We start from the raw sequence: 12,781 nt of genomic DNA, 5'->3' as shown, positions 1-12,781 counted from the left end.
GATCACATGGACGCCTGCTTCAAAGACTCAGACTATGGTAACTAGAGATATCTAGAGATATTATACATGTTCTACTAGAGATATGATACATGTTCTACTAGAGATATGATACATGATCTACTAGAGATATGATACATGTTCTACTAGAGATATGATACATGTTTTACTAGAGATATTATACATGTTCTACTAGATATATGATTCATGTTCTACTAGAGATATGATACATGTTCTACTAGAGATATGATTCATGTTCTACTAGAGATATGATTCATGTTCTACTAGAGATATGATACATGTTCTACTAGAGATATTATACTTGTTCTACTAGAGATATGATACATGTTCTACTAGAGATATGATACATGTTCTACTAGAGATATGATACATGTTCTACTATAGATATGATTCATGTTCTACTAGAGATATGATACATGTTCTACTAGAGATATGATACATGTTCTACTAGAGATATGATACATGTTCTACTAGAGATATGATACATGTTCTACTAGAGATATGATTAATGTTCTACTAGAGATATGGTTCATGTTCTACTAGAGATATGATACATGTTCTACTAGAGATATGATACATGTTCTACTAGAGATATGATACATGTTCTACTAGAGATATGATACATGTTCTACTAGAGATATGATACATGTTCTACTAGAGATATGATACATGTTCTACTAGAGATATGATACATGTTCTACTAGAGATATGATACATGTTCTAGTAGAGATGTGATACATGTTCTACTAGAGATATGATACATGTTCTACTAGAGATATGATACATGTTCTACTAGAGATATGATACATGTTCTACTAGAGATATGATTCATGTTCTACTAGAGATATGATTCATGTTCTACTAGAGATATGATACATGTTCTACTAGAGATATGATACATGTTCTACTAGAGATATTATACTTGTTCTACTAGAGATATGATACATGTTCTACTAGGGATATGATACATGTTCTACTAGAGATTTGATACATGTTCTACTAGAGATATGATACATGATCTACTAGAGATATTATACATGTTCTACTAGAGATATGATACATGTTCTACTAGAGATATCTAGAGATTCATGATCTACTAGAGAGATGATACATGTTCTACTAGAGATATGATACATGTTCTACTAGAGATATGATACATGTTCTACTAGAGATTTGATACATGATCTACTAGAGATATGATACATGTTCTACTAGAGATATGATACATGTTCTACTAGAGATATGATACATGTTCTACTAGAGATATGATACATGTTCTACTAGAGATATGATACATGATCTACTAGAGATATTATACATGTTCTAGTAGAGATATGATACATGTTCTACTAGAGATATGATACATGTTCTACTAGAGATATTATACATGTTCTACTAGAGATATGATTCATGTTCTACTAGAGATATGATACATGTTCTACTAGAGATATGATTCATGTTCTACTAGAGATATGATACATGTTCTACTAGAGATATGATTCATGTTCTACTAGAGATATGATTAATGTTCTACTAGAGATATGATACATGTTCTACTAGAGATATTATACTTGTTCTACTAGAGATATGATACAGTAGAGTTTCCACTAGAGATATATAGTAGTTTCCTCTAGAGATATGAAATATGTTCTACTAGAGATACAGTAGAGTTTCCACTAGGCTAGAGATATGATACATTATCCATTAGAGATGATACATGTTCCATTAGAGATATGATACATTATCCATTAGAGATGATACATGTTCCATTAGAGATATGATACATTATCCATCAGAGATGATACATGTTCCATTAGAGATATAATACATTATCCATTAGAGATGATACATGTTCCATTAGAGATATGATACATTATCCATTAGAGATGATACATGTTCCATTAGAGATATGATACATTATCCATTAGAGATGATACATGTTCCACTACAGATACGATAGATATTCCTCTGACTAACTGATGGCTGTCAGTTCTAGACACAGGGTCTATGAGAGAAGGTATTTAGCTGAGACAGTGGTTATACAGCCTGTGATTGCAGAGTGGTGCTGGGCCTCTACCCTTCCCTCTGCTAAGGGGAGAGAGGGAGGGATGGTAGGAGGGAGGATGCAGCTGCTGCACAGCTGGAGAGAGAGTAGGAAATCATAATCCAGTTAATGGAGGGGAAACCAATGCACATCATCATCGTTATTATCAACACGTGGAGCAATTAGATTGGTTGGCCTATGAAATGTGTTGGATAGAAATATGCCACTTTCAGGAATGTAACCTTTTAGAATATTGAGAAGAGCAGGAGCAAACGAGGATGAAGGAGGAAGACATAGAGACTGTTGAGCTGTGGAAGACATACAGTGAGGGAAAAAAGTATTTGATCCCCTGCTGATTTTGTACGTTTGCCCACTGACAAAGACATGATCAGTCTATAATTTTAATGGATGGTTTTTTTTAACAGTTAGAGACAGAATAACAACAACAAAAATCCAGAAAAACGCATGTCAAAAATGTTATGAATTGATTTGCATTTTAATGAGGGAAATAAGTGTTTGACCCCTCTGCAAAACATGACTTAGTACTTGGTGGCAAAACCCTTGTTGGAAATCACAGAGGTCAGACGTTTCTTGTAGTTGGCCACCAGCTTTGCACACATCTCAGGAGGGATTTTGTCCCACTCCTCTTTGCAGATCTTCTCCAAGTCATTAAGGTTTCGAGGCTGACATTTGGCAACTCGAACCTTCAGCTCCCTCCACAGATTTTCTATGGGATTAAGGTCTGGAGACTGGCTAGGCCACTCCAGGACCTTAATGTGCTTCTTCTTGAGCCGCTCCTTTGTTGCCTTGGCCGTGTGTTTTGGGTCATTGTCATGCTGGAATACCCATCCACAACCCATTTTCAATGCCCTGGCTGAGGGAAGGAGGTTCTCACCCAAGATTTGACGGTACATGGCCCCGTCCATCGTCCCTTTGATGCGGTGAAGTTGTCCTGTCCCCTTAGCAGAAAAACAACCCCAAAGCATAATGTTTCCACCTCCATGTTTGACGGTGGGGATGGTGTTATTGGGGTCATAGGCAGCATTCCTCCTCCTCCAAACACGGCGAGTTGAGTTGATGCCAAAGAGCTCTATTTTGGTCTCATCTGACCACAACACTTTCACCCAGTTCTCCTCTGAATCATTCAGATGTTCATTGGCAAACTTCAGACGGCCCTGTACAGTGGGGGGAAAAAGTATTTAGTCAGCCACCAATTGTGCAAGTTTTCCCACTTAAAAAGATGAAAGAGGCCTGTAATTTTCATCATAGGTACACGTCAGCTATGACAGACAAATTGAGAAAAAAAAATCCAGAAAATCACATTGTAGGATTTTTAATGAATTTATTTGCAAATTATGGTGGAAAATAAGTATTTGGTCACCTACAAACAAGCAAGATTTCTGGCTCTCACAGACCTGTAAATTCTTCTTTAAGAGGCTCCTCTGTCCTCCACTCGTTACCTGTATTAATAGCACCTGTTTGAACTTGTTATCAGTATAAAAGACTCCTGTCCACAACATCAAACAGTCACACTCCAAACTCCACTATGGCCAAGACCAGAGAGCTGTCAAAGGACACCAGAAACAAAATTTTTGACCTGCACCAGGCTGGGAAGACTGAATATGCAATAGGTAAGCAGCTTGGTTTGAAGAAATCAACTGTGGGAGCAATTATTAGGAAATGGAAGACATACAAGACCACTGATAATCTCCCTCGATCTGGGGCTCCACGCAAGATCTCACCCCGTGGGGTCAAAATGATCACAAGAACGGTGAGCAAAAATCCCAGAACCACACGGGGGGACCTAGTGAATGACCTGCAGAGAGCTGGGACCAAAGTAACAAAGCCTACCATCAGTAACACACTACGCCGCCAGGGACTCAAATCCTGCAGTGCCAGACGTGTCCCCCTGCTTAAGCCAGTACATGTCCAGGCCCGTCTGAAGTTTGCTAGAGTGCATTTGGATGATCCAGAAGAGGATTGGGAGAATGTCATATGGTCAGATGAAACCAAAATAGAACTTTTTGGTAAAAACTCAACTCGTCGTGTTTGGAGAACAAAGAATGCTGAGTTGCATCCAAAGAACACCATACCTACTGTGAAGCATGGGGGTGGAAACATCATGCTTTGGGGCTGTTTTTCTGCAAAGGGACCAGGACGACTGATCCGTGTAAAGGAAAGAATGAATGGGGCCATGTATTGTGAGATTTTGAGTGAAAACCTCCTTCCATCAGCAAGGGCATTGAAGATGAAACGTGGCTGGGTCTTTCAGCATGACAATGATCCCAAACACACCGCCCGGGCAACAAAGGAGTGGCTTCGTAAGAAGCATTTCAAGGTCCTGGAGTGGCCTAGCCAGTCTCCAGATCTCAACCCCATAGAAAATCTTTGGAGGGAGTTGAAAGTCCGTGTTGCCCAGCGACAGCCCCAAAACGTCACTGCTCTAGAAGAGATCTGCATGGAGGAATGGGCCAAAATACCAGCAACAGTGTGTGAAAACCTTGTGAAGACTTACAGAAAACGTTTGACCTGTGTCATTGCCAACAAAGGGTATATAACAAAGTATTGAGAAACTTTTGTTATTGACCAAATACTTATTTTCCACCATCATTTGCAAATAAATTCATAAAAAATCCTACAATGTGATTTTCTGGATTTATTTTTCTCATTTTGTCTGTCATAGTTGACGTGTACCTATAATGAAAATTACAGGCCTCTCTCATCTTTTTAAGTGGGAGAACTTGAACAATTGGTGGCTGACTAAATACTTTTTTCCCCCACTGTATATGTGCTTTCTTGGGCAGGGGGACCTTGCGGGCGCTGCAGGATTTCAGTCCTTCACGGCGTAGTGTGTTACCAATTGTTTTCTTGGTGACTATGGTCCCAGCTGCCTTGAGATCATTGACAAGATCCTCCCGTGTAGTTCTGTGCTGATTCCTCACCGTTCTCATGTTCATTGCAACTCCACGAGGTGAGATCTTGCATGGAGCCCCAGGCCGAGGGAAATTGACAGTTCTTTTGTGTTTCTTCCATTTGCGATATATAGACAGTGTTGAGCTGTGGAAGACATTTAGACAGTGTTGAGCTGAGACATATAGACAGTGTTGAGCTGTGGAAGACATATAGACAGTGTTGAGCTGAGACATATAGACAGTGTTGAGCTGAGACATATAGACAGTGTTGAGCTGAGACATTTAGACAGTGTTGAGCTGAGACATATAGACAGTGTTGAGCTGAGACATATAGACAGTGTTGAGCTGAGACATATAGACAGTGTTGAGCTGAGACATATATACAGTGTTGAGCTGAGACATATAGACAGTGTTGAGCTGTGGAAGACATATAGACAGTGTTGAGCTGTGGAAGACATATAGACAGTGTTGAGCTGAGACATATAGACAGTGTTGAGCTGAGACATATGGACAGTGTTGAGCTGAGACATATAGACAGTGTTGAGCTGTGGAAGACATATAGACAGTGTTGAGCTGTGGAAGACATATGGACAGTGTTGAGCTGAGACATATAGACAGTGTTGAGGTGAGACATACAGACAGTGTTGAGCTGAGACATATAGACAGTGTTGAGCTGAGACATATAGACAGTGTTGAGCTGAGGAAGACATATGGACAGTGTTGAGCTGTGGAAGACATATGGACAGTGTTGAGCTGAGACATATAGACAGTGTTGAGCTGAGGAAGACATATGGACAGTGTTGAGCTGAGACAGATGACAGTGTTGAGCTGTGGAAGACATATAGACAGTGTTGAGCTGAGACATATAGACAGTGTTGAGCTGAGACATATAGACAGTGTTGAGCTGTGGAAGACATATAGACAGTGTTGAGCTGAGACATATAGACAGTGTTGAGCTGAGGAAGACATATGGACAGTGTTGAGCTGTGGAAGACATATGGACAGTGTTGAGCTGAGACATATAGACAGTGTTGAGCTGTGGAAGACAAATAGACAGTGTTGAGCTGTGGAAGACATATGGACAGTGTTGAGCTGAGACATTTAGACAGTGTTGAGCTGAGACATATAGACAGTGTTGAGCTGAGACATATAGACAGTGTTGAGCTGTGGAAGACATATAGACAGTGTTGAGCTGAGACATTTAGACAGTGTTGAGCTGAGACATATAAACAGTGTTGAGCTGAGATATATAGACAGTGTTGAGCTGTGGAAGACATATAGACAGTGTTGAGCTGTGGAAGACATATAGACAGTGTTGAGCTGAGACATATAGACAGTGTTGAGCTGAGACAAATAGACAGTGTTGAGCTGAGACATATAGACAGTGTTGAGCTGAGACATATAGACAGTGTTGAGCTGAGACATTTAGACAGTGTTGAGCTGAGACATATAGACAGTGTTGAGCTGTGGAAGACATATAGACAGTGTTGAGCTGAGACATATAGACAGTGTTGAGCTGAGACATATAGACAGTGTTGAGCTGTGGAAGACATATAGACAGTGTTGAGCTGTGGAAGACATATAGACAGTGTTGAGCTGAGACATTTAGACAGTGTTGAGCTGAGACATATAGACAGTGTTGAGCTGTGGAAGACATATAGACAGTGTTGAGCTGTGGAAGACATATAGACAGTGTTGAGCTGAGACATTTAGACAGTGTTGAGCTGAGACAAATAGACAGTGTTGAGCTGAGACATATAGACAGTGTTGAGCTGAGACATTTAGACAGTGTTGAGCTGTGGAAGACATATGGACAGTGTTGAGCTGTGGAAGACATATGGACAGTGTTGAGCTGAGACATTTAGACAGTGTTGAGCTGTGGAAGACATATAGACAGTGTTGAGCTGAGACATATAGACAGTGTTGAGCTGAGACATTTAGACAGTGTTGAGCTGTGGAAGACATATAGACAGTGTTGAGCTGTGGAAGACATATGGACAGTGTTGAGCTGTGGAAGACATATAGACAGTGTTGAGCTGTGGAAGACATATAGACAGTGTTGAGCTGAGACATATAGACAGTGTTGAGCTGTGGAAGACATATGGACAGTGTTGAGCTGTGGAAGATATATAGACAGTGTTGAGCTGAGACATTTAGACAGTGTTGAGCTGAGACATATAGACAGTGTTGAGCTGAGACATATAGACAGTGTTGAGCTGAGACATATAGACAGTGTTGAGCTGAGACATATAGACAGTGTTGAGCTGAGACATATAGACAGTGTTGAGCTGTGGAAGACATATGGACAGTGTTGAGCTGAGACATTTAGACAGTGTTGAGCTGTGGAAGACATATAGACAGTGTTGAGCTGTGGAAGACATATGGACAGTGTTGAGCTGTGGAAGACATATAGACAGTGTTGAGCTGAGACATATAGACAGTGTTGAGCTGTGGAAGACATATGGACAGTATTGAGCTGTGGAAGATATATAGACAGTGTTGAGCTGAGACATTTAGACAGTGTTGAGCTGAGACATATAGACAGTGTTGAGCTGAGACATATAGACAGTGTTGAGCTGAGACATATAGACAGTGTTGAGCTGAGACATATAGACAGTGTTGAGCTGAGACATATAGACAGTGTTGAGCTGTGGAAGACGTATAGACAGTTTTGAGCTGAGACATATAGACAGTGTTGAGCTGAGGAAGACATATGGACAGTGTTGAGCTGTGGAAGACATATGGACAGTGTTGAGCTGAGACATATAGACAGTGTTGAGCTGTGGAAGACAAATAGACAGTGTTGAGCTGAGACATATAGACAGTGTTGAGCTGAGACATATAGACAGTGTTGAGCTGTGGAAGACATATGGACAGTGTTGAGCTGTGGAAGACATATGGACAGTGTTGAGCTGAGACATTTAGACAGTGTTGAGCTGAGACATATAGACAGTGTTGAGCTGAGGAAGACATATGGACAGTGTTGAGCTGTGGAAGACATATGGACAGTGTTGAGCTGAGACATATAGACAGTGTTGAGCTGTGGAAGACAAATAGACAGTGTTGAGCTGTGGAAGACATATGGACAGTGTTGAGCTGAGACATTTAGACAGTGTTGAGCTGAGACATATAGACAGTGTTGAGCTGAGACATATAGACAGTGTTGAGCTGTGGAAGACATATAGACAGTGTTGAGCTGAGACATTTAGACAGTGTTGAGCTGAGACATATAAACAGTGTTGAGCTGAGACATATAGACAGTGTTGAGCTGTGGAAGACATATAGACAGTGTTGAGCTGTGGAAGACATATAGACAGTGTTGAGCTGAGACATATAGACAGTGTTGAGCTGAGACAAATAGACAGTGTTGAGCTGAGACATATAGACAGTGTTGAGCTGAGACATATAGACAGTGTTGAGCTGAGACATTTAGACAGTGTTGAGCTGAGACATATAGACAGTGTTGAGCTGTGGAAGACATATAGACAGTGTTGAGCTGAGACATATAGACAGTGTTGAGCTGAAACATATAGACAGTGTTGAGCTGTGGAAGACATATAGACAGTGTTGAGCTGTGGAAGACATATAGACAGTGTTGAGCTGAGACATTTAGACAGTGTTGAGCTGAGACATATAGACAGTGTTGAGCTGTGGAAGACATATAGACAGTGTTGAGCTGTGGAAGACATATAGACAGTGTTGAGCTGAGACATTTAGACAGTGTTGAGCTGTGGAAGACATATGGACAGTGTTGAGCTGAGACATTTAGACAGTGTTGAGCTGAGACATATAGACAGTGTTGAGCTGAGGAAGACATATGGACAGTGTTGAGCTGTGGAAGACATATGGACAGTGTTGAGCTGAGACATATAGACAGTGTTGAGCTGTGGAAGACAAATAGACAATGTTGAGCTGTGGAAGACATATGGACAGTGTTGAGCTGAGACATTTAGACAGTGTTGAGCTGAGACATATAGACAGTGTTGAGCTGAGACATATAGACAGTGTTGAGCTGTGGAAGACATATAGACAGTGTTGAGCTGAGACATTTAGACAGTGTTGAGCTGAGACATATAAACAGTGTTGAGCTGAGACATATAGACAGTGTTGAGCTGTGGAAGACATATAGACAGTGTTGAGCTGTGGAAGACATATAGACAGTGTTGAGCTGAGACATATAGACAGTGTTGAGCTGAGACAAATAGACAGTGTTGAGCTGAGACATATAGACAGTGTTGAGCTGAGACATATAGACAGTGTTGAGCTGAGACATTTAGACAGTGTTGAGCTGAGACATATAGACAGTGTTGAGCTGTGGAAGACATATAGACAGTGTTGAGCTGAGACATATAGACAGTGTTGAGCTGAGACATATAGACAGTGTTGAGCTGTGGAAGACATATAGACAGTGTTGAGCTGTGGTAGACATATAGACAGTGTTGAGCTGAGACATTTAGACAGTGTTGAGCTGAGACATATAGACAGTGTTGAGCTGTGGAAGACATATAGACAGTGTTGAGCTGTGGAAGACATATAGACAGTGTTGAGCTGAGACATTTAGACAGTGTTGAGCTGAGACAAATAGACAGTGTTGAGCTGAGACATATAGACAGTGTTGAGCTGAGACATTTAGACAGTGTTGAGCTGTGGAAGACATATAGACAGTGTTGAGCTGAGACATATAGACAGTGTTGAGCTGAGACATTTAGACAGTGTTGAGCTGTGGAAGACATATAGACAGTGTTGAGCTGTGGAAGACATATGGACAGTGTTGAGCTGTGGAAGACATATAGACAGTGTTGAGCTGTGGAAGACATATAGACAGTGTTGAGCTGAGACATATAGACAGTGTTGAGCTGTGGAAGACATATGGACAGTGTTGAGCTGTGGAAGATATATAGACAGTGTTGAGCTGAGACATTTAGACAGTGTTGAGCTGAGACATATAGACAGTGTTGAGCTGAGACATATAGACAGTGTTGAGCTGAGACATATAGACAGTGTTGAGCTGAGACATATAGACAGTGTTGAGCTGAGACATATAGACAGTGTTGAGCTGAGACATATAGACAGTGTTGAGCTGAGACATATAGACAGTGTTGAGCTGTGGAAGACATGGACAGTGTTGAGCTGAGACATTTAGACAGTGTTGAGCTGTGGAAGACATATAGACAGTGTTGAGCTGTGGAAGACATATGGACAGTGTTGAGCTGTGGAAGACATATAGACAGTGTTGAGCTGAGACATATAGACAGTGTTGAGCTGTGGAAGACATATGGACAGTGTTGAGCTGTGGAAGATATATAGACAGTGTTGAGCTGAGACATTTAGACAGTGTTGAGCTGAGACATATAGACAGTGTTGAGCTGAGACATATAGACAGTGTTGAGCTGAGACATATAGACAGTGTTGAGCTGAGACATATAGACAGTGTTGAGCTGAGACATATAGACAGTGTTGAGCTGAGACATATAGACAGTGTTGAGCTGTGGAAGACGTATAGACAGTTTTGAGCTGAGACATATAGACAGTGTTGAGCTGAGGAAGACATATGGACAGTGTTGAGCTGTGGAAGACATATGGACAGTGTTGAGCTGAGACATATAGACAGTGTTGAGCTGTGGAAGACAAATAGACAGTGTTGAGCTGAGACATATAGACAGTGTTGAGCTGAGACATATAGACAGTGTTGAGCTGTGGAAGACATATGGACAGTGTTGAGCTGTGGAAGACATATCGACAGTGTTGAGCTGAGACATTTAGACAGTGTTGAGCTGAGACATATAGACAGTGTTGAGCTGTGGAAGACATATGGACAGTGTTGAGCTGTGGAAGACATATAGACAGTGTTGAGCTGAGACATATAGACAGTGTTGAGCTGTGGAAGACAAATAGACAGTGTTGAGCTGAGACATATAGACAGTGTTGAGCTGAGACATATAGACAGTGTTGAGCTGAGACATATAGACAGTGTTGAGCTGTGGAAGACATATGGACAGTGTTGAGCTGAGACATTTAGACAGTGTTGAGCTGAGACATATAGACAGTGTTGAGCTGTGGAAGACATATAGACAGTGTTGAGCTGAGACATATAGACAGTGTTGAGCTGAGACATATAGACAGTGTTGAGCTGTGGAAGACATATAGACAGTGTTGAGCTGTGGAAGACATATAGACAGTGTTGAGCTGAGACATATAGACAGTGTTGAGCTGAGACATATAGACAGTGTTGAGCTGTGGAAGACATATGGACAGTGTTCTGGATAATATATGATCAGGGATGGTTTTGTTTACTAGCCCTGGTCGAAACTCTGGGCGATGCGATATTTGAAAAGACAAAATGTATCTCGCCGGCGGGCTAGTTCGGCAACCTTTCTTCTAGCCTGGTCTGAAAAGTACTAGCCTCACTAGCTTAATATCCATCCCTTTACATGAGTGGTATATATGAGTGTTATATATGAGTGTTATATATGAGTGTTATATATGAGTGTTATATATGAGTGTTATATATGAGTGTTATATAACCAGATGGTGTTTGTCCCAGTTTACCCATCTCTAGAGTCTGAAGAGGATAACCCTGTCTTCAAATCCAGATCCAAGAAGAGGAAAGGCTCAGACACTCCATACAGCCCCACAGGTACACTACACCTGTCACTACTATAGACTATAGATCTGCTCAACATACGGTGCATTCGGAAAGGCTCAGACACTCCATACAGCCCCACAGGTACACTACACCTGTCACTACTATAGACTATAGATCTGCTCAACATACGGTGCATTCGGAAAGGCTCAGACACTCCATACAGCCCCACAGGTACACTACACCTGTCACTACTATAGACTATAGATCTGCTCAACATACGGCGCATTCGGAAAGGCTCAGACACTCCATACAGCCCCACAGGTACACTACACCTGTCACTACTATAGACTATAGATCTGCTCAACATACGGTGCATTCGGAAAGGCTCAGACACTCCATACAGCCCCACAGGTACACTACACCTGTCACTACTATAGACTATAGATCTGCTCAACATACGGTGCATTCGGAAAGGCTCAGACACTCCATACAGCCCCACAGGTACACTACACCTGTCACTACTATAGACTATAGATCTGCTCAACATACGGTGCATTCGGAAAGGCTCAGACACTCCATACAGCCCCACAGGTACACTACACCTGTCACTACTATAGACTATAGATCTGCTCAACATACGGTGCATTCGGAAAGGCTCAGACACTCCATACAGCCCCACAGGTACACTACACCTGTCACTACTATAGACTATAGATCTGCTCAACATACGGTGCATTCGGAAAGGCTCAGACACTCCATACAGCCCCACAGGTACACTACACCTGTCACTACTATAGACTATAGATCTGCTCAACATACGGTGCATTCATCTGCTCAACATACGGTGCATTCGGAAAGGCTCAGACACTCCATACAGCCCCACAGGTACACTACACCTGTCACTACTATAGACTATAGATCTGCTCAACATACGGTGCATTCGGAAAGGCTCAGACACTCCATACAGCCCCACAGGTACACTACACCTGTCACTACTATAGACTATAGATCTGCTCAACATACGGTGCATTCGGAAAGGCTCAGACACTCCATACAGCCCCACAGGTACACTACACCTGTCACTACTATAGACTATAGATCTGCTCAACATACGGTGCATTCGGAAAGGCTCAGACACTCCATACAGCCCCACAGGTACACTACACCTGTCACTACTATAGACTATAGATCTGCTCAACATACGGTGCATTCGGAAAGGCT

The 12,781-nt window shown here is 41.6% G+C and overlaps 1 protein-coding gene across 1 annotated transcript in view; it reads left to right on the top strand.

Annotated features, from left to right (window-relative positions):
- Positions 1 to 6: 6 nt before the first annotated feature.
- Positions 7 to 12,781, top strand: part of LOC311126398 (lysine-specific demethylase phf2-like) — a gene marked incomplete at both ends in the record, with an annotated part of 34,983 nt that continues 22,208 nt past the window's right edge. The window contains 2 exons of the mRNA XM_084200403.1: positions 7 to 37; positions 11,519 to 11,611. Of these exons, the coding sequence (XP_084056529.1) occupies positions 7 to 37; positions 11,519 to 11,611 (124 nt within the window). The remainder of the gene's footprint in view (positions 38 to 11,518; positions 11,612 to 12,781) is intronic.

Source organism: Coregonus lavaretus (genome assembly GCF_964263955.1).
Source record: "Coregonus lavaretus genome assembly, contig: HAP1_SCAFFOLD_311, whole genome shotgun sequence".
Classification (NCBI taxonomy): Eukaryota; Metazoa; Chordata; class Actinopteri; order Salmoniformes; family Salmonidae; genus Coregonus; species Coregonus lavaretus.
This window is presented reverse-complemented; position numbering and strand designations above follow the sequence as displayed.